The sequence below is a fragment of the Aphidius gifuensis genome, linkage group LG2, assembly GCF_014905175.1.
Source record: "Aphidius gifuensis isolate YNYX2018 linkage group LG2, ASM1490517v1, whole genome shotgun sequence".
NCBI classification, from domain to species: Eukaryota; Metazoa; Arthropoda; class Insecta; order Hymenoptera; family Braconidae; genus Aphidius; species Aphidius gifuensis.
Window position 1 is genome coordinate 28,024,353 of NC_057789.1, and position 25,051 is coordinate 28,049,403.

Consider the following 25,051-nt stretch of genomic DNA (forward strand, 5'->3'; position numbering starts at 1 on the left):
TACAAAGTTATATACTCCAAAAACCACGCGATCGCGATGAAATGATTCTTTTTTTTTTTTTTTTCACCGACTCCAACGACTATATACACGAAAAATACACCGAATTTATTAATTTCATAAACGGAATCGTATTCCTCACTATCAAAACTATAAAATGAAAATATTTTTATAAATAATTTGCAATTATTATTAACAGTAAAAAACAATTAAACGGAGCTGATGCGTACACGTCTGATCACACTCACAAACTAAATTTTCTTTTTTTTTTTTTTTTTTTTTCTGTGCGAGCGACTAAAACGACGAGAGCCAATGAAAAAAAAGCATGAGCGGAAATGATAAAAAAACATTATAAATATTAAAATTCAATAAACTAATAATTATTAAATGAATCAAGAGACATTGTTGCTAATTTTAATTTTTTATCTGTTTATTTATTATAAATTGTTTATTTATTTATTTATTACTAATTATATCTATTTATTATTTAAAAAATTATTAAATTATTATTATTATTTTTATTGATTTTTTAGTTTCTTTCTTTGTCACTTTACTCTCTTTCTCACTTTTTTGTTGTTCAAGCATTTCCGAGAAAAAAAAAAAACAATTTAGTTTGCGTGTGTAATCAGACGTGTACGCATCAACTCCGTTTAATTGTTTTTTACTGTAAATAATAATTGCAAATTATTTATAAAAATATTTTCATTTTATAGTTTTGATAGTGAGGAATACGATTCCATTTATGAAATTAATATATTCGGTGTATTTTTCGTGTATATAGTCGTTGGAGTCGGTGAGAAAAAAAAAAAAAAAAGAATCATTTCATCGCGATCGCGTTGTTTTTTTGGAGTTTATAACTTTGTAATATATTTATAATTATTATTTTAATATTATTCATTATAAAATTGATCAAACAAAAGTGATTTTTAATTAACAATTATTTTTATATATCATCATCATTGTAAATTTATAATGGCGTCCTTTTCGTGTGGTTTTTTTTTTATCCCACTCCATGGTTCCCTTTCTTCGCGGAATAAAAAAAAAAAAAAAAATGACTATGATCGTCAGCCATTTTTTTGGACATGTAGTGACTTATAACAATTGCAGTGGGTACTAGAATTTACATATTTTTCTAGTCACATTTTTTTTTTGGAGTTGGTCAAGAATTATCATGGCGAAATTTGTTGGGCGTCCTTGAACTTGTACAGACTTGCTTCGATACACGAGGTAAATAATTTTATTTTATTTTTAAAATTTTTACACATAATTTTTTGTCTATTGATTTTTTTTGCGTGGAAAAAAATAATCGAGTAAAATTAACACCAACGTGGGTTATAAAAATAAATTGGGGAAGGTCAAAAAAACAACAAAACATCAAATTAATAGATTCGGTGTGTTTTTTTCGTGTAAATAGTCGTTGTGGTGCTATATTTTTATTTTAATTTTTTTTTTTTTATATTATTTTACATAAAATGTTTATAATTTTTTATTGTGCTGTCTTTTTTTTTATTGGCACCAACTAAGTCACTTGTTGTCACATGATGATAATAATGAATTTATATTTTTTTTAAATTTAATTTTAACAATTATTGTATTCGTTATAATATTAATGAAACTTTAATTCAACATGCCGCCCAAACTTTCATATTAATTGCCTCTGATGCTTATTAAATTTCTCATTTTCAACAAGTTTGATAATGAAAATGAGATATCAGTGTTTATATACTCTATAGCATAACTTAGCATTAATAATTTGAGTGAAAAGAAAATTTACCATATATATATAGAGTAGTGATGGTTTTCAAATAAATAAATGAGTAAGTTTAAATTAATTGGCGTACAAATTTCAAGTCAATCTTGATTATCAAATAGATTTAAATAAAATATACATGTATACACACAACGTGTATATTCTACATGTATTGTAAATTGATTTTCCATCAAGTTAACTTTCACCAATGAAAAATTATTATTCATGTTCAACACAACATTTATTATGCACTCTGTAAATTTAAAAAATAAAATTATTCTAGATGATGGTCGTGTTGATCGAAGTCTCTTGCAACGATATAAAATATTTACGTAATTCAGGATGCCAAATAATTGTGCTTAACCCTTGGTGCTTTTATTTTTACCCTTTTTTAATTTATTATTATTATTTCTTAACTTTATCAATTATTCACACGAAATATTTATACCATTTATTTTTTACCCTATAGTCAAAATTATGCTCTATCGCTTTTTAATAAAAAATTTATTTTTTCTTTTATATTTTATTTTTTGGTTTATTACTTTGCTCGATCGAGTCACCATGGAGGTCCAGACACAAGTAGTCGACCCTTGGGATCGATCCTGAAAAGAAAGACACCGCGATAAAAAAATAAAATAATAAATAACAAATAAATAAAAAAAAAAAAATTTTTTTTTGATAGAGGTGGTGACCGCGTGCTCAGCGGGATACTTGTATTGTCCAAAAAATTTAGAGCGGCGCCCCCGGAACGAATAAAATGGGTGGGTAAAAAAAAAAGAAAATAAACAACATAATAAAAAGAAAAAAAAAGATTTTAATAAAACTAAAAATTAAAAAAAATAAAAGGGTAATATAAATGTTAATATTGCGTGGTGTCAATAGATCCGGCCTTAAAAATATTGATGTTGACGTGAAAATTACGAGTGAAAAACAGCAAATAAAATTCATAGAAAATTTTAAATATATTTTTATTTATTATTAAATTTTCAAATTTAAATAATTGTTATAGTTATACATTTGTTTTTTTATTCTTATTTTTTCAAGTAATAATATTTTTAATGTTTTTTGTAAGCAACGATGCTTGAAACAATAATTCTTACAACTCTCTCTTGTACACGACGTTTTTACACCCTTTTTAAACATTTCACTGTGCATATTTTTTGTTTATTTTTTAAATTTAAATTTGTACCGTTTATTTATATTTTATTTATTCCTTATTAAAATATATTATATTTTTTAAATGTGGTTCCACTTGAGTTGAATCATAAATAATAGTCGTTTTTTTAATTTTTAAATCATCTGAATGTTGACGGTTAAACATTGTATATACGAGACACATGGAGATATTGAGTGATAATTTAATGACTGATTATTATCTTTATTGGCTGATTGGTAATATCAAGTACATATATCCCACTGTTATGGTAGATAAATTAATAATATACAGAAACACTAGCGATTAAATAAATATTACACAGTGTTTATGATTTTTCTATGAGAAAAAATTTAATATAACCGTGAAAAAAAATTATTTTTCATTACTCAAATTTATTCCCTGTAAATATACACTGTAAAAAATATTAATTCAATATTTATCTATCAAATTTTGCTATTTAAAATATAAATTTAAAAGTTTTTTTCAAATAACAAAATAAATTTAATTTTATATCTGAACTTTTAGCTTCTTAATTCATGAATTTACAAGATAAATATATATAAAAGTAAAGTTTTTTTTTTCTTTTAAATATATAGTACCGATTCTATATATCAAATAATGAAATAAATATTGAACGATAATATTGTACTTGGAATTTTCTGATGAGCACAAACTTTATATATACATATTTATTTTCTGGAAGAGCGCAATGGCAATTCAATAATATTCATTGTTACATTCAAATCGTTTTTATTTTATTTTTATTTCTATGGAATTTGTAGGTCATGATCCGTTAACAATAAATATATATATGTGTGCTGGGGATTGAGTGCAAACTGGGAGATTTGTACGTTGACAATCAAGAAGATTGACGTTTACAATTCAGTATAATATAATGCCTAATACGATGTGGCTTTTGTGGCAATATACATAACTATAATAATAATAATAATTTTTAAAATAAAAATTTGTCGCATGGCGCCATACAGTGACCCAAAGAAAGTCTTAATGCTGATTTATCACCAATCTGCTCACAGCTATATGTGCTACCAGTAAAAAGTCTTAATCGTATTTGGCCCAGTACCAACTTGTCCTTGTGCATTAACAAGCATGATTATAATTCCAGTTTACGTATATTAAACATATATACAGTTGTTTCTTGATAATAATTATATTTGATTTACTGTTTGATGAATTATTTATCTGCAAAATATCAACGGTTGTTAGTTTCACTTAATACATTTTTTTTTTTTTCCTTTTTTTTTTTCTATGTTCGAGTTTTTTATTTTTCTAACAATTCTCAAGAGAAAATTCATTGGTAGATATCGCTAAAATTTGTCAAACAAATAGAGACATACATTAACTATTCTTAAAAAAATTCTCAACGCCGGTCAAGCATTATTTAAATTAAAATAATTTAATGTTTAAAAAATTTTCTTTCAATCGTACGAGAACATTTTTTTTCAAAGTTATTTACTATTAAATTTTTTTTTACAAAAACTATCCTGAATTATTTATTACAGTTGTGGAATTTTTATTGTTAAATAAAAAACCAATACACAAAAGTAGATTATTATTATTATTTTGTGCAGATTTAAATAAATTTGTTATAAAAAAAAAAAGAAAAATATATTTTAAACTAGTTGACCAGTGTGTATGGTCACGAAAATATTTTCCCAATTTTTATATATTCTCTTATTATTTAGATTTTTTTCATTCACCCTCTCAATAATAGTTTATTTATTTATTTTTTTATTCTGATTTTATTTCACAATTTTGCCTGTCTCGGTGTGTCTGTGCCCCCGGGGGTCATGTCGGCGCATAAGCACACACGAGTTATTTTTTTTTTTTTTTATTTCTCTCTTTAGCTCGCTTTTCGAATAAGCACACATACATATATATCTACAAACGGGTACCGTGCCATGCATACACCCCCTGGGGAGATTCCAGACCGACAGTGTGTAATTGTCAAAAATCGTGAACAGTTAAACGCAATGCGCGATCACGTTTTGTAACAAATATATCTATATATAAAATGCTCTATAGAAAATTTCTACCTGAGATTAAATTAATTCTCAACGTGTGGTGGTTGTTGGTTTTTTTTTTATTTATTTTTCTGGTGCACAACATCAATGATGACGACATGGTTCAGCTTCCAAAAAAAATTAAATAAAAATATCTGTTAGCGAACCACGCCCAGGGTTGTCTCGAGACGATAGAAAAATTGACAACGAGGCGGAGCAGATGTAGAAATAGAAAAAAAATATATATAAATAATATAAAAAAATGGAAAAATTCCAACCCCTTGAATTCTTTGTTTGACCCGAGTGCGTAACTGGAAAACTTGGATCATTAATTCCATCATGTCAATTTCGATCTTTAATGGTATTTATATACACTGACGATTGAAGTATTAGTTGTACCTTCATCTACACACTGACACACACGCATTTAATCACATTTTAAAGTGACGAGAAACGTTTTCATTGAACCGTATCAGTCTTCAACTCGTGTCGTGAATTACTAAGTAATACACATATTTATATATATTTTTTTTCACCAATTTTTTATAACGGAGATTGCTATTTTTTAATATATTTAAAAAAAAAAAAAATGTCTTGTTCATATATACACGATATATGTCCAAACTTATTGCATGTCTATATGTCATGTATATATGTAGATGTACAATCGATTTGCAAATGTTGTTTAGAACTTGTTCATTATCCTAGACAGTTACGTTCCAGTCTGATTAATTCGTAAATATATACATGTATCTACTTGATACTTATTGATGCTTAATACATTTATTTTATTTATATACAACAATAAGTTTATACACACATTGAAATTTAATATGTAAATAATTAATTTTTATATATATTTTAATTACAATTGATTGATTGATCAATCATTTGAGCTATAACATTTTTTTTAATGTTGCTGAAAAAATTTTATTTTAATTTTTAAATGCAAAAATGTTTTTTTATGAAATTTATACACGCAAGAATATATATTTCGTCGGCTTCGTCAGGAGTTTTAAAAAGACGATATCAGGTATATATATTATTTCATATAGGGAGGCATAAATATTTAATGCATTTCGACGCGCTTCTCCCTGGGACAACCATATAACTTTCAAAATCGAGCCGAGCATGCCACGAGTTTGTACGTGCGTGTATGCTTGCGCTACGTTGAGCTTCTATTTCATCCACCCTCAAATTGTAATATGTGTATATACATATATCATGTATTAACATGTACATATATATAAACTATACGCATATTCGTTGAAACGTACAATGCATGAATGCTTTTGTTTGAATTTTACGGTCGCCCGGGCGCGCCAAGGATTCCCGAGGTCGTTTATAATCGCAATCCATTCATTTTTTAATGGTTAAAATGAGAAAAAAAAATACATATATTCGCATATGTGATGTATATATATCATAGAAATTTTATATATTAGATAAGTATCATAACTTTGGTAAAAAAAAAACCCAAAAATATTTATATTTTGTAAATTTAATTTTTGGCAAATGCAAAATTTATATATGTAATTATTTTAGTTTAAATATTAAAATTTACTTTATGCAAAATTCAATAACCTATCTTCTTTGATATGCAAACATAGAGTTGTTTGTTTTTTAAACGAATGTTTACGCAAGTTAATCGAAATATTTGTGAGTGGTTATTTCACGCGGGTTTACTCAACTCAAACCAGAAGCTTAAAGTTTCTATAAATATATTGATAAAAAAAAAATAATTTGTATAAATAAATAAATAAAATGAACAGTGCGTTTATGAGAGGATGAAAGAAAAAAAAAAAAACAAAAAGGGTTAAATACTGCACGTGACTAAGTTCAAGTTTTGAGTTAAACTCATACTACCATTGAGTTCCGGCACGTTCGAAATTGAAATGCTTCCAATCTTGATTGTACATCAGATATGCTCATTTTATGTGCCTACTAAATCACTCTTTTTATTGAATTCTAAATATCCAATTTTCAAGAGGATTAGCTTGTTTTATTTGAATTATGAAATATAAATTTGCTGATATTCATTCAAATACTGGCAATACTGTTAACAGATTAAATAATCAATTTTTAAATCACTGATGGACAGAATTTCTCGTTTTTTTTTTTTTTTTTGCATATTCTCAGTCAAAAATAATATTGATATTTTAAATACTAGTTGAATTTAAATTTAAATATATTTTTACATGTCTGGTTGTATTGATAAAGCGTCGAGTTATTTTAAATTCGTTCATACTTAAAATAAATATTTAAATTTGAAAATATAGATATTTATAATTCGAAAGTTTAATTTAAAAAAAAAAGTTTTTTTTTTGGAAAATTTGAGTTAAATATATATGAATTGGTTTTGCCGAAAAGGAGAATCAGGGTCAACCGCAAAGTTTCTGCGTGCATATATATCCAGAGGCAATGTGATCATAAATCTGAGTGTTTCATTAATCCACTTGGGTTTGGTATGCAACCGCGAACAGAAACATATAGTACGTTACATTCGAGTTGGGAATTGTCTGTGTGGCACATGTATGTATATAGTCTCTTGAACATATTAAACACGATGGATAATATAGAAGAGAATCGTGAAAATCAAGAAGGTTGATAGGTTGGTTGAAAAAGTAAATAGATTTTTGATTTGTAAATTTGAAAAAATTCTTTTAAAATATTATACACGTTAAAGAAATTTTTTCAGTTCACTTTGACATCAAATACTTGAAATTATTTTTTTTATTCTGACATACGTTTGACATGTTATAAAAAAAAAAAAATATTATGAAAGAAAAATTGAAGGGACAAATCAGATATAGAAACATACAAACCATTTGTTCATCGACTTGATCATATTTTTTTTTTTTTTTATTATTTTTTCATTTTGTCCGTTATCTCGGTATCGAAAAATGTCTGAACAGGTATATGAGGGTTTCAATCGAACCGAGTGATCTTCAAAAATCGTCGAGTATAAAATAAAAATATTTTTTATTTTTATATAATTTTTTTAAATAACAAAATAACATATAAATAAATAAAAAAAATATCTAGCAATAGAATAAATGTAAAATTAAATAAAATATACACATACCAGATCGTTAAAAACTAGGCAAGGTCTTTTTGTTATTTCTGCGTTTGAAAATTCTCATGTTAATGCCGTTAATTTTACGACATTTTCTTATCGTACGTGTTAATCTGCTCGTCAATTAGCATTTTAATGTATGTGTATGTTGATATCATGGGCGAAAATTTTTTTCATTAACATGCAAGACTTAAAACGTATGTCATAATTCATTTTAACTTTTTTTTTTCTTTTTTTTATATTTTAAAAATAATCTATACACGTTGTAAATAATAAATTCTCCTGTCATTAAATTTATATAAACACAATATATATATTTTTTTTTTTCAAATATATATATCAAAATTAATGAAAAAAAAAATAAAATAAAATTTAAAAATTAAAGGGATCGAGGTTTTAAAAATAATAAGAAAATAATATATATATTTTATGCACATCAGTTAATCACGTGCCAATTAACGGGTGGCAAGACAGATGGGGTTGTACATGAGTATAAAAGTAGTAGTAGTGTAGCAGTAGTAGGGGGGTAAAAGAGGAGAGAAGGTACCACAAGGGGCTTAATTAAATATAGTACGGTAACGAATCTATGTATACGTGTGTGTGTGTGCATGTGTTATATGATATTTTTATGTTTGTGTATATGTTTGATGGCACAGTAGAGCGATTTACAAGTTAAACTTCTGGTAGAGATCGATAGAAAGTATGTATATATTTAAAATTCCCCTGTGGTATACAAAACTCACGGGGTTATACAAACAAGGAGTCTACAGAAATTATTAAAATATTCATATACACGCTTAATGAGGCATTAGGTATTAATGATACGAGATTTTCTCTCTAGTTATATATATTTACCCAAGTTAACCATGTCCCCATCATCAGACAAGATCAAGTCTTTTTTTTTATATATATTTTTTTTTCTTCGTAGTTTTAATTTAATTTTTGGTTTTTTTCTTATTTTAATTTTTCAATTAAAGTACATTAATAATTATAAAGTAGATGATGACATGTTAAACGAGATCAATTTCCGATATAAGAACAACTATTGATCAGCAAAGATGTGCAAAGATTTTAATTATTATTTATTTTTTTCAACACTTGTTAATATTTTAGTTGATTATGTTTATTAATCGTATGGTAATGTTGTGAAACATGGTTAATATTTTATTCTCAGTTACACTTTATGTATATATATAGGTACACTTGTATGGTAAATTTATTAGTTTCATCTCGATCAGTGTATCATTGATTATTCCTCCATCCATTAAGTGTAAACTTGAATTTTCATGTATATATATATAGTGTATGAGCTGAGTGCAATACACTCAGTAAATATACTCATTGCTTCTCGCCTCTTGTGTACTTTTCATACAAACTCAATATCGCTTTAGGTGTATACATATATATACACGCAATGACGCGCTTTCAGACATTTATGTTAATCACAATGCTTTAGCAAAATATACAAGTATAATGTCAAATTATAACACGTGAAAATATAAATGAATTTTTTAAATATTAAAAAAAAAACAAAAGATTTTAAGCGAATTAGAAAAAATAATTTAAATTAATTAATTTAAAAAATAATAAAACTTACAATTTTTCGGCGAGAACAGCAAGATCCCCAGGCACCTGAGTAAGACCTCTTTCCGAACAATCAAGATCCTGTCCAGTACATGAGCATGCCCATGGGCATTTAGCACCATTAAGATCTTCCATATTACCAACATTATCAAAGCCACCATATTCATGTTCACCAGTACCATGTGATGCACCACCACCAAGTACTGATAGAACAAGTAATAGTCCCCAGGCACATACCACCGAACCACAACTTACACTTAACAAACGCATTGACCAAGTTGGTGTCATGGCTTTAAAAATTTTAATAAGTTTATCGTTAATATTTTTAATTTTTTTATTTGAACCCTCAAGGATATCAATAAATTTACGCTTATTTTTATTATTATTATTTCGTTGTATATTACCAGGTGGTATTACAACTCTAGTATAAATATTATAATATTCACTAAAACCAGTTGCACAATCAAATCTACGTATAACACCTGTACTTGAATTATCAATAACTGTTTCTAACAAATTATCACTATGACAAAGTGGATTTATTATTGTTGTATTATTAATTTCATTTGTTAAATTTAAATTTCTTGTTGTTGTTTTATTTTTTTTAATTATATTATTTGAATTTATAATTGATGATGAAACGGCTGTTGATGCCGTGTGTAATGATGCATTTATTTCATCTACTTGGCCCGTTGGGGGGCCAAATATGGGGCCCCCTTCTCCACCGGTTGACCCGTTAGTGCCAACAACGGTGTCCACCACTAACGCCAATACCCGATCCTGCTCATCCCAATTCGACAAAGCCGGTGACTTTATCTTGATGCTGTTTTATTTCAAATTAACAAACGTACCCAATTTCAGGGTACGTCAAATTTTATTTATATACAATTTTTTTTTATTTTTTTTTTTTTACTTTATTAATTGCCGGATATATTGTATATAAATTTTAATTTTTTTTATTTATTGTATTTTGTCACTTTACCCACTTGCACTTGGTTGGTTTCGGTATTGAATTTTTTCTATAACAACATTGCATTTAAAAATTTATTTGGCTTCTTTGGATCTTTATTTACTTGGTACACTGCACATATTACCTGAAATCAGAAAAAAATAAATATACATTAAACAAAGTTTATTACTGCAATATAAAAACCGCAAATTACGGTTAAATGAACGTGTGGTTTTTACGAAGGTGTAAGATGCAGTACTCGTGATTTTGCGGTATGCAGATGTCTTCACGTGTATTAAACAACAGTCTAAAGATAATATTCGTTGGTGGTCAACGTAGTATTTTTTAAATGCAAAAATAAACCTCACAACAAAATAATGAAATTTATCTATTTATTTAAAGTCATAAAAAAATAAGAAAACAACTGAATATATATAAGAGTACATAAAAAAGTATAATATGTATATAATCTTTTAGATATATTTGAAAAAAAAAAAAATAAATTCTTTTGTTCAAAATATACGTGAAAGTAGGAAAATATGCTTTCGTGGCACAATCAAAGCTATATAAGAATGCATTCCAAGCACGCTCAAGACTTTCGAGGCATATTGGAATTTTTCAATGGTACATATTCAACCCTCTCCTATACCTTCCAACCCTTACATCTTATCCATATCTGTATACCAATGTTCCATACATACTTTCAGCATTTTTAAAATTATTTTTTACTTTTATTTTTTTATTCTTGTACATATACTTTTTGACAAATGTCCCATGAACAAAAACATCACACACAAATGCATATTTATTTTTCAAAGAAATAAAAATATATTTTTGATTTTATTTTTATCAAAATATTCAACATTTGAACTTGCATTAAATATAGTAAAAAATAATAATAATAGAAAATTATTTCTGTCAGCAAAAATAGAAACAAATTTCTCGAGTTTTAGAAAATATATTTTCTATATATTTGTCACATTCGGTATATATTAATTTTATTTATTTGTTTTATATCTTATTTTATCTTGACTGATTAAAAACATGTTGAAATGCATTAAGTGCAGAAATTCATACACGTATACATATTTGAAGTATCAAGTTGGCTCGAATCGATAACTCGATTAGCAGTTACTCGTTGCTAAAATGCACTCGTTGCTGTTGGCATATACTGTTAGTTGAAATTTTCAAAGAGCAAAATATATGCTCATGATTTGTCTGTATATATATAACTAAAACCGACTTATGCTGTATATGGATGAAATATAGAAAATATTGCTGTGATGTACAAGCTGTAGGCGTTTGTATATACTCAGTAAAATTTTATAAAATATATCGAGCAAGATGAAGAGAAGTAAGAGTATAATAGATAAAAGAGATGGATGAAGGAAAAAATTAAAGAGATTGTGGTAGCATATGTGTGCTACGAGATGAGTGCTGTGGAATATTTTATGATGCCTTGTCATCAACCTTCATCAACGTATATTGTCATTTGCATTATATTAATTACATAAACGTTGGCGAATACTAATAGAGACAACGTTGCATAATTTTCTACGTGTTTTTTTTTTATTGACAATTTTTAAAAAGCCAATAGAATTTTTTGTGGTGATAAAAAAGGAAAAAAAAGCTATCAGAAGGTATGTACTTCGTGATACCTTCACACACATATGTCCAAAAATGGTATAGACTTGAAAAAAAAAAAAATAAATAAATAAGAAGAAATTCGATTTCTTTAACAGTGGGTGAGTCTAAGGCTCTTGTGTGTGTGTGTGTGCCAGAATTCATCTGATAACGGAAAAAAAAATGAGAAAAAAAATAAAATAAAATAAAGTAGATCTCACGATTGAGGAGGGGAGTGGCAAGTTCAAAAGTTTCAAAGGAAAACTCACTCCTTGGGCTGGATTCAATGAAAAACCTAATTTGTAAAAAGTCGACCGTCCAGGGAATTGTCTCTTCGTCGTTGGAATCTAGCTACTCGAATTTTCTTTTTTTTTTTTTTTTTATTATTTTTATCTTTTTCATTCTATAATAGTAGAATTTTCAGGAGGATAAAAGTATATGGTTTAAATTTAGCTAAAAATCAAAGTGACATGAAAAAAAAAAAAATTCAAGTTAAAAAATAGTTTTAAAAAAACTATAGAATATTTATTTATAATCCATTTTTTTTTTTTTTTTTTTTTTTTTTTTTATGAAAATGAAAGATGCTTAAGTGGCCTTTGAGAATAATAAAGTACAAATTTGATTCCCCAATATGAGTGAATTTAAAAAAAGGTAGTGTTAAAGTTACAAAATTTTTGTTTCTGTTTTATACATGTAAGACAAAACTCATATACATAAGTAGTAATAAAAAAAAATAAAAAAAAAGGTAATAATATATGTTTTAGAGCCAACCAACGAATCTTGAGTAGCCAATACGACCTTTTTTTTTTTTTTTATTTTATTTTTTGAAGCAATATTGTATCCCTTATCACACATACATTTGTAAACCACTTGGGACAAGAATTTTCCCAGTTGGAAGAGTCAAGATAACAACTATATACACGGGATAAGAACTCTCACCATTTTCCATTTCAGGTATACATATGTAATATATATACACGTGTCCTATCGACAGACATGCACCAAAGTCATTAAGTTTCGAATTTTTAAACATCTATCTTTACCTTTTTTTTATATGTCTATTTATTTTTTTTTTTTTTGATATTACATTCTAATTTTTCGAGAACTTAAACATTTCTTTTTAAAATAAATTTAAACAAATAATAATGATTATTGTTATCATCATTATAAAGTACTGATAATTTTCAAGAAAATAAATTTTTTTATATATTTATTTTTTGATATGAGACAGATATAATCAGAGATAGTGATATTGTAAATAAATTAAAGTTTTTTTTTTTGAAACAATTTATTTGTTTAATGACAGTATATTTGAAATAATATTATTATGGAATTTATTTGTTCAGTGATATTATAATGAACACAATAATAAGACTGATAATTTACAAAATATTATGATAATATATATATTTTCATATGAATTGTTGTATAATAAAGTTTTGTTTGAATATTATTAACTGAGAGTAGATGAACTATAATCTAGAAATTCATTTCATTGTACTAATGGATTTATCAGTTTATTATATTAATCAGTTTATACTATAATATACAAAATTCAATAGTAAATAAGTTATAATAACGTAATTTAAATTGTTTATCAATTTACGCTTCGATATTATTATTAATATCAGTATTACAAATTTAATTTATAAATTTTGACAATGTTATTTGTGATAATCATTTATCAAAATGAACATGTTAATTATATTTGCCAACTCAAGTCTAAATAGTAAATTTACATGTTATTAAAAATTAAATAATTTTCTTTCAGCTAAATTTTATATCATATATTAAAAATTTAAAAATCAAACGTGAGAATTTTTTCGTTCATCTTGAAAAAAAAATTCAGTCAGTCAAATTATTTTTTACGTTTTTTTTTTTTTGCTTTTTCTTATCAGTATGATTTGAAAAAACAAAAAAAAATAAAGATGAAACAAAAATAATGATGAAAAAAAAATTTATAAAAAAGATGATAATGAGAATCATGTATCCAGTTGTCTGGCAAAATGATCGGTCAGTTCAGTGCACGCACATGCCAAAGGCAACGTCCAAAATGAGCTGCATATACATAACGCCCCCTCACCTCTTGCCCTAACTTTTTAAAAAAATTTTATTTATTTTTCTTTTTATGTATATATAAGTGCAAAAACAGAAAAAAAAAATAATATTTCTTACATTCTTTCACCGCCCAACTCACTATTATAAACATTTTTATTTTTTTCCCTTTTCTTCTTCATTCATTTATTTTAACTGTATACCTACTCTTTTTCTCTTTCCTATACTGCAACATTAACACTAACTCACCCACAAGACTCGTAACAAGGCATGAAATTCAATTTAAAAAAAAAAAAAAAAAAAATTAATCAAAAGAATAAAAAAAATCAATTTGCTTGAAAAATAGAAAGTTTTACATTGGATATAAAGTATGTTTGTTCAACATCCTATAGCCATCTAATGGTGCAAGCAAAAATATATTTTTTATTTTTAACATTATTATTATTTCGAGGTTTTTTTTTTGTTGTTGGCATTAAGAAATATTTCAACACGCGAATTGCTGAGACGCAAGTTGAATTGGGGTGGTATATACACGCAGAGGGGTTGATTTTCTGAGTAAGTTGAGTGTATCGCTGTGGCTCAATGTACTCTGTGTGACACGATCGATTAGAAGGGAATGAAAATACCAGTAGAAATTGCGTACATACATACCGCATTTAATATACCTTTAATACATATACGTATATGGTAAAAGAGACATTTTGAAAAGAGAACGAAAAGAAGATAAAATGGGTGGTGGTGTGGGTTTAGATGTGGAATGAGAAGAGTGGATATCGTCGATTAAGCGAGCTACCGAACGACACACAGAACGAGACTTGGCTCACTCACAAACTCCAATGAAGTTGGTCGTTCTCACTCAGCATTCTTACTTATTTTTTTTTTATATATATACATTAGAATCGTACATGTTGAGTTGGTTTTTTCCCTTTCAATTTCTATACACTAGCACGTCTTATTTTTTTATATATATATTCTTCTCACTTGCTTACTTTTTGCCAACACCCTTGGGATAGTTATCCCGGGATATTAGGTTTCCCAGTGCGGTTTTCAACCACCCACTCGATCGTCTGATCGGTCGTCTTTGCCTTGGGGAAATCACACATAGATACGGCTCTTTCACTTCCTTTTTTTTCTTATATATATGTATAAAGTGTCATTTCTTTTTCTTTTTTTATATATATATATTATCACATACACAATCAAACTCAAAACGTTTTCAAGCTTTGTGTCAAACGTTTGTCTTAGTATTTCACCTGGTACTTTTTGTTTTTTTTTTTTTTTTTCTTGGTCAAAATGACTTTGAAAATATAATACCACTGTGTGCCAATTTAATGCTCAAGACAACGGAGAATTTGATCGAGATTAAGTGAGATTTTATATGAGAAAATACCATCCAGTAAGATGATGCATATTAATTTCATTTTATATTTTTTTCTACTTCTCAATTCTCTTTATTCAATATCTTTTTTTTTTATTTTTTATTTTTTTATTAATATTATATCGTTGTTGTTATTATTATTATTTGGTTTTTTTGTTTGACGCAATTCTTTTGTCAGAAGATAGCGGAGGGAATCACTGAAAACGACAAGTGTTTTTTTTTATTGGTTTATTTTTTGTCGTTGTGAATTGACAGAAATAAAAATCTTCAACAGCAAATTTGTGAAAATCAATTTATCTGCGTGGAGATATAGATGATAGTCAATAGTGAGAAGTCTACAGTGTATTTTTTTTATTCATTGAAGATAAAAAATAAGAGTAAAAAAAATAAAATCTAGGGTGAGTTGGAACATGCGGGGAATGTAATGTTATTATAATGTCAGTAAATAAAAGTCTATATCCAGCAAAATCACGTGGAACTCATCATAATAAAAAAAAAAAAAAATAAATAAAATTACGAATTTCTTTATTCATCATCATTATTATTATTTTTTATTTCTTTGATTTATTATTATATTAGTGATTGATAAAAAATTGAGTTAAAATGACTGGAAAATAAATTTTTATAAATATTAAGTGAGCGCTATATTGATTAGTAATTTTCTTTTTCAATTTAAAAATATAAAAAAAATTGTCAGAGTATATCAAATTATATTCTCCCTTTATTTTATACTGAATATTTTTTTTTTTTTTTATTCTTATCAAACTCGGCGTCTTTGAAGATGGCTATCAAGCCGTTCCATCAAGCGTTTAATAATTTTCATTATCGACATTTTAGATTTTATTTTATTTCTCTGCTTAATAATTGACAAAAAAAAAAGAGAAAACTATAAATTTAATAAGTATTATATTTGTATATGAAATTATATAATTTTTCTTTGTTAATTTTACTTCACTTCCGATTTAAAGTTCCATGGGCTATTAAATTTTCTTGCTTTTATATAGACAAAAAAGTTTTATAGAGAATTCTATTTGTCTTTGTACACACCCGCCCACCTAGACTGTCACATTCATTTTCTCAATTTAGTACATATATATATATGCTATGCTATGCCAAACCCGGCCACTTCCGGCGCCGTCTTGTGCTACAGTAGATATTTTGTGCTTTTGAGAGAGTGAGTTTGGACCGGATCGAGTCGCGACCATTCGTTCGAAGTTCCGGGGACCAAACACTAATCGGTCTAGACTACAGTTTCCCTCTTTATAAAGTAACAAACTCTTTTTTTTTTTTTTTTTCTTTTTATTCATAATTTTTTGTGTTTTTTTTTTCATTTAAAACTTATTTTTTCTTAAATTTTTATTTTACTTAGTTCGTTGTCTCAAGTACAAAACTAACGGCTCAAGTGCAAAGAAGTTCCTTCCTCTTTTTATATGTATATTCAGCCTAAGATTATTATGCACACATACAACTACAACCACGTAATGAATTTTTTTTTTCTTCTTCTTGGTTTTTTTTTTTTTATTTTAAATACTTTTAAAAATTTTTCTTTGCTTTTACATTACTGACTATACACACTTAAACTATCTTACAATTAATCTCCAGCTCTGGCTTTTCTCTGATGGACTAACCACTCTATATTTTTTGAACTAGATAAAAACGAACTTTGATGAATACCTTTTTTTTTTTTTTTTTTTTTTTCATATCAATCTTTTTATATATATATATGCGTTTATATGACTTTGCAAATAACAAGATAACAAGCAGCTTGAAATATTTTATAAAAAAAAAAACTTTTTAAAATTATATAGATGAAAAAAAAATGAATAGTATAATTATCTATATAAAATCAGAGAGGAAATTATATTTTTTTTAATTTAAAATTAAATATATTTATATAAATTGACAGCTCCACATTTTTTTTATCTAGTTTGGAATTAAATTTTAAAAGAAGAGTAAGACAAGTCTAGCAACCACGAATCAATCGTTTTTTTTTTCTATCCTGTCGAGTGTACATATAATTTTTTTTTTTTTAACAGTGACTGCTGATAATGTCATCCATTCACAATGTTCTTGATGGCAAAATCTATAATAGCTCGCCTCCACAACCTCGTTGGTGATTCGTAGCAGTCTAGAGAATTTTTTTTTTTTTTTATCCTTTCTCCACCTCATCTGAAACGTAGCTCTACTTTTTCATCTCTGTTTCGTCCTGTTTTTACTGTCACTATTTCACTGGCTTTTGGCCTCTTTCGTCTCTGCAGCCACAATCCTTTTTCCAATGTACTTTCTTTGTTTATTTTATTTTTTGTTCTTTCAAGCTTAACTTTGATTCTCTGGGTGATGGTATAGAGTGTGAGGCAAGTTTTCATTCTATCTCGATTTCTTTTAGTAGTAGAACCATGGTGAAAACAATCCCACGGGAAAATTTCAGATCGTTGCCATCAGTCTTTCTTCCAGTTGTCATCACCGATTGAACGATCTACCCAAGGTGATAATCTCACTTTTGTTGTATAAAATATATAAAAAAAAAAAAATGATCTAATCTTTAATAAAAATCAATATATTCCAATAGCTGAATATTTTACAACCCTTAAATATCTGTAGTCAATATAATGATTGAATTTTCAAATATATTTTTAAAGAGAATTTTTTATATTTTAAAATAAAAAAATGCAGTTGACGCATTGAAGTTTATGTCTGCAATATACGGTGTCATCGAGCCAATATTGACACGTCACAAGTGTATTTGATGGATCTTTGATTACACGTCAGTATATAAGCCCACTTGAGTGTAATGTATATTTGATCCTTCTCTTTTACATTTAAAAATTTAATATAAATTTTTTTTCTTCTTTTTTTTTCTTGATTATACTTGATCTTGGTTGTTTCTTATCTCATCAAAACTAATATCGAAATTCATATACACATTAAAGTCATGTATACGTTAAACACGTCAACCATCCAAGATAGGCTATATGCACAAGACCGTTATCTAGTTATATGAATAACAGTTCTTGAAATCACATTTATGATATACGTGAATCAGGACGAATACCAAATGTCTTTATATATCATCGTTGAAAATTGCAAGTAGATTTATATATTTTCACCTTCTCACCTCAGGTATTGAATCAACAACAAGTCTTGCAATATTTTTTATTTAAAAAAATTATAACTATTATATGAAATTGGATAGACTAAAAAGTTTATGAGTTTTCATATTATAAAAAAAAGTACTAACCCAGATTCAAGTAAATTTATTTTTTGTGTATTTTTAAAATTTATTCATCACATTTATTTAAAAATTTCATTTAAGTTTTCATATATGGTATAATGTTATTTTTTTATTGGGATTAATTATATGTCTGCAGATTAAAATCATTAATAATTATTATCATCAATTTAACTAATTTTCATCTTATGCATTTATAGAAATTATTAAAACCCAATATAATTACCAATGACAGCTGTATTGATATTAATAATTCAATTTAATCTAATCACTTTTCAATTAAAATAATGAAAAATTATATTCAAGTATATATTTGAAATGGATATAAGAAAAATTATTTAAAAAAAAAATTAAATTATCTTATTGCCATTATTAATTTCATTCATATATAAATCTGATAAATTTTATCATTTTAAAATGACTCAAGTGAGTGCATGATTTTATCTTATAACATTTATTATTTTCTTTAATATTCCAATATTACTCAGTGTCAATTGAAATTTATTACAAATTGATAAAATTAAAAATAAATAATTGGACTAGTCAATTGAATTAATATTTTCCATAAAAAATTATAAACATTTTTGTATTTATGTCAAATAAAATAATAAAATTTAGTATTAATAAAAATATATTTTTTTTTAATTCCAGTGGGACAAGAGACAACAAAATCAATTTGGAATTTTCATCATCAACTGCAATAAGGGTAAGTTTAGCAAAAAAATTTTATCTACAATCCTGATGTGGCAACTTTGGTGCTCATGTTTTCCCTTTTTTTTTTTGATAAATTCGTCACGTAATTGATAAAAAAATAAATAACTAAATTTAAAATTTTTTGACGTTTGAAAAAGACGTTGTTTTTGGCTCTTATATTTTTTTTATTTTTGATGCAACGTTATATAAAAATTAATACACAATAATATTGGTTACATTGTCACATACACACATATACATATATACAGGTAGTCATAATACATACAGTACAACGTAAACGTGCCGGGTGGCCATAGAAAAACGACCGTCGGCGACGTGTTTTTACGTATAAGATAGTGATCGTGGCACGAGTTCGATTCTTTATTCCACACAGGCACGGATCAGTCGGGAAAGGATCCGGTGCACGGAGGCCCTTGGTACCAGACATGGAATTTAAAGTCACTCTACTCCCTTACCATTTTTCAACTCTCTATTCTTTTATTTACTTCTCTTTTTTTTTCTTTGTTTTTTATCAAAGTTAAATGTGTGCATGTGTGTGTCTACATGATATTTCATTAGTGTATAAAAAAGTACTTGATACCCTGCATGTATTTTAGTAGTTGCAAGGTATTTTATTTTTTGTGTTGGATGCTGTACAGTATGTCCATTTGGATTTAAAATTAAAGAGTATATAGTGACAGAAAATGAAAATGTGTGAAAACTTGGAAGAAAAAGATTTTAAAAGACTTTTGGAGCTTTTCGTGAATTATGATAAATGCCATGACTACGGATTTTTATGACCCTCTGAAATATATCCTTGAGCCACTCATTTTTTCATTTTTTCATTTTTTTTTTTTTTATCTTGTTTTTACCGAAAAAATTCTCAACTCAATATACAAGTGTAGGCAAAAAGGGTACAACGACGTCACGGAAGTTTAAAACTTTTGAGTCATTTTATATATTTTTATATTTTAAAGAATATGTGTGGTCTTTTTTGATGAATCACATATACGTGGAATATTCCAGTAAACGACTGGACTATTTAAAATATCCAAGATTTTAATGTCAAATAATTTTAAGAATATTTTAAAATTTATTATTAATTTATATATTTTATTTTTAAAATAAAATTGACTCTTAAAAGAAAAAATAAAATATGTAAAATTAAATGTACATTAACTCGTTAAATGAATAAATATTTAACAATAAAATACAGAACAAGTGGCTATAATAAAAATATAAAATAAAAAATATTTTACTATTTCCTTGTACATTGCAAAGTATGTAATATCTCAACAAAATATCTCTACTTTAACAGTCTATAGTTACGTATTATACTCAAACATTGTGTTCATCGTGATTTTTACAGCGTAATTACAACACCACGTAACGACTTGGCATATTATATTTTCCCCTTATCCATATATATATATATATATATATATAAATATTCAACTTCATGACTCTTGTCATCTTTGCTTGAATATATTGCAAAACAGAGGGTCACAAAGTCAGTAACAAAGATGAACACACGAGATGAAAAGACGAAAATGACAAAGACACTATTAGGGAAAGAGAAAATGACGAATGGGGAAGAAACAATTACCCTACCCTTAGTTTTCAACCACGTTTTCACCCCTGTATATTCTGAAACGTGGGAAGACGCAAACCACCCCTTGAGGTATATAAATTCTTTACTTATTTTTTATTTTTTATTTGGCCATTTTTATTTTATTTCATTTTTTCATTTTTTGTATACATTTGCAAAGTACACACACACACACACAACACATAAATGTATATATGAAAGAAAATATGGTACGTGTATTAAATGTATGAGCAAGCACAATGTATTCCATGTTACTCACGAAAACCCCTTTCTGACACCATTTCCCCTGGGAGAGAAAAAAAAGAAAAAAAAAAAAAAATGGAAAGAGGTTTTTATGGGGTTACAACATGTTACGTTGGGGGCTATAGACCCAGTTGGAATTAAAAATCGGTTGTTTTCAGAATAATCCTTTCATTGTTGTTTTGTTTAATTTTTTAATTCTTTTTTAATTATTATTATTATTATATATATATTATATTAATAATTATAATAGTATTTAAAAAAATATGTAATTTAAAAAAAAAAAAGATAAAAAATATTTATTTCATTTTCAATCCAGACAGGTATATTTGAATATTCATTGAATATAAAACGGCAAATATTCATAAAAAAAAAATGGAGAATATTTACAGTATTATATCAGTTGTACTGTATGAATATATATGTGTGTGTATGTGTTTGTAAGTAAGGGTATTAGACATGGTATACGACAAAGAAATAAACAGGTGAAATCGGGCGTTCCATCTCTTGCATGCACGCATTTTACATCGCGTTATATTCCCCTTATATAATATATATATTTTTTTTATATTCACATTTTTAAATCAATATAGTCTCGACGAAGCAGAAACATATCAACGTATACTCGGAATAAAAAAACCTAATAAATTATGTAAAATATTATGACAATGCGAATTGTATAAATATTTTTTTTTTTTTTTTTTCAAACAAAGAATTTTTTTTTCAAATATCATTTAAAGTTTATTATAAATAATAAATATATATTTGTTATGATGCGAATAAATTAAAAAAGTTTAAAATTTTATATATATATATATAAATTTGAAAAAATGTTTTTTGTTTATCTATAAATCTCAAGTGTCCCAATTAAATGAGAGCGTTGGGAACGGAAGAGTGAAGTTTCAGGTGTTAAACAGTTTAATAAATGAAAATTTACGATGTAACCAGGTTCCCTCGACTCGAAACCCTTTCCGCATGCGACATCCGTCAGGTCCCCATGAATAATTCAGTCCTAAACTTCCTTTTCGGAATTTTGTCTTTTATTATAATTTTTTTTTTTTTTCATTTTTTACAACTCTCGGTGAGTGAAATTAGAGTCCATATTCTATTTGTGTGTTATGGATTTTTAAACATGTATATGTGTGGCCAAAAACTAGTTTAAAGTGAAAAGGGTGTTTTATAAGAAAAAAAAAAAAAAAAAATGGTTTTAAAAATTCACGTGTCTTACATTTTAAAATCAATAGCAAAATCAGATGTATAAAAATAATAATGTAATTTTAAATTAAAAAATAAGAGATGAATTTTAATGAATTAAAAAAATCTAGTGATGAAAAAGAGATACAATTTTTTTTTTGTGAATCTGAAATAATTAGATTCCAACTTGAAATAATGAGAACAAGATATTTTTTTTATTTTATTTATTTTTGTTTTTTTTTTTTTTAACTCTTCTGAGTATATATACTTTTTTACATTTATTCTTGTGTTACACTTGAACTGGCTGATGTTGCATCATTATATATTTCATTTTGTATTGCCGAGTTATAAAATCGAGGGTGCAATTTGTCGTAACAAGTCAACACACAGTGTGTTTGTTTATTTTATCAAATGACAGATTGACTTGTGCTCTACTTAAACATGTATTTTATTATTATTATTATTTATTCAAACAAATATATATAAAAAAAAGAAAATAATTTAACAAAAATTTTCAATTTATCAATCAAAAATAAAAATTTACTATTTCATTTGAAAGATTTATTTCATAAATACATAAACAATAAGCTGGAAAAATTAAAGTTTTGAAATTTGACACGAAAAATTTATTTCTCTACTAGAAAACAATAGAAAAAAAAAAAAAAGAAAAAAATTCATTTCATTCAAAGTAATTTAATTTCAGTGACAGAATAATTGAATTTATGTCAAGTCAAACACGAATAACTAAAGTATATTCTGAATATTAAAATAAAGTTGAATAGAAAATAGGGAAAATAAAAATCAAGATGTTAAGTTAATATTAATATTATTGAATTGAATAATTAAGGAACAATGACACGAAACACATAACAAGATAAAAATTTCTGATGATGAGTTTAGTGAACATAAATGCCATGACATGTCAGTGACACGTGTCACCTCATCTTTAACATTCTTAATACCCTTTTTCACATCGACCACATGTCAATATAAATGCACGTCAATAATGTTACTGTCCACGCCTCTCTTAAATTAAAAAAAAAAAACCAAAAAAGGCTTGCAATTGAAATGAAATAAAAAATAAAATTCTTCGAAATGTTAACGATAAATAATTCTCATCTAATAATTCTTCGAAATAGAAAAATCTTGTGGCATTTAAAAAATTCCAGATTATTATCATAAAATTCATTTAGAAAAAATAAATAAATAATCAAAAAAAAAAAAACAGTAATTATTTTATGTAAATTTCAATCTTTAATTTTAATAATTAAATTACAAGTCGAAATTGATATTAGAAATAAAAAATAAACAAATTATTTAAAATTATGTACTTTTATGTCGTAATGTGATCGGACACCCGGCTTTTTTACTGTTCAAAAATTTCTTCCACATGTTTATTTTTAATTTTTTTCTTCTCGTTGATGTATTCGGTTGAAAAAAAAAACAAGAAAAAAAATTCTTTAACGAGTAATGTGGCCACTAGCGCCTAGCGCACATCCTCATTTAAATGAAATAAATCTTGTTACGCGTAATTTTTCGTTGGACGGTGGGCCATGGAACAGTGAGTCAGAAAAAAAATAAATAAAAATAATTAAAATAAAAGGAAATATAATACGTATTTATATATATGTTTATAAAAATAAAGTGTGTAGTGAGTTAAAAAAGTTAAAAAGTTTCCCTGAGGCTGCAAATGCACAAATACTCATATAAAAATATATCATAGACACACAAGTATATAATATATTTGTGTTAATATATGTGCGAGACGAATGGATTTCGTTCCATCATCCAAGACATCATAACGATGAATCTTTAGTCATTTTTTAATTTTTTTACAATTTTAATTTATCTCTCATTTTACCCATCTTTTTATTTTCAACCTCAACCTTTAAGTGTAATCAACAATTTTATTTTTCAACTCATCTTTATAATAGTAACATCACAGTGTTAACTTGTCGTTTATCAAAAAATTAAAAAAAACAACAACGTAAAATGTTTGAAAGCTAACTCTTCCATAGGTAATCTCATACACTGATAACCGATCTTTCGATATATCAAGAAATTGCTATCTGATATCTGTGTGTAACTTATTAAGTAGACACATATATACAACCAACGTGTACACTGAAAGATAATCGATCCTGGTTTATAAACGAATGTACCCTGATGCGGCACCCAAGGGCATATATGTGTCTGTTGCAATTGCAAATACAAAAAAAAAAAAATTATATATAAAATTGCTTTGAAATTATCGGTAAAATGTCAAGAACTAGTATGATAAATAAATTAAAAAACAAAATTTATATTTAAAAAATTACTCACAATTACTCGAATTTATTTATTTATTATTTTTTTTTTTTTATCTACATACAACAATTGGAAGAACGCGAGGGGCCGAGTTAAATATTAGTGAATGCTTTAATTTGAATTGTCAGTTGAAATAAAAAAAAAAATATTAAAATCGCCTAGGGATGATTTTAAAAATTGTTGCTGC

At 26.3% G+C, this 25,051-nt stretch overlaps 1 protein-coding gene across 2 annotated transcripts in view; it reads right to left on the bottom strand.

Annotated features, from left to right (window-relative positions):
* LOC122850032 (protein slit) overlaps positions 1 to 25,051 on the bottom strand; it is a 162,262-nt gene that overhangs the window by 135,803 nt on the left and 1,408 nt on the right. For both annotated transcript variants that reach the window (XM_044148993.1, XM_044148992.1), the window contains exon 2: positions 9,601 to 10,681. In XM_044148993.1, coding sequence (XP_044004928.1) covers positions 9,601 to 9,875 — 275 coding nt within the window. In that variant the 5' untranslated portion in view covers positions 9,876 to 10,681. The remainder of the gene's footprint in view (positions 1 to 9,600; positions 10,682 to 25,051) is intronic.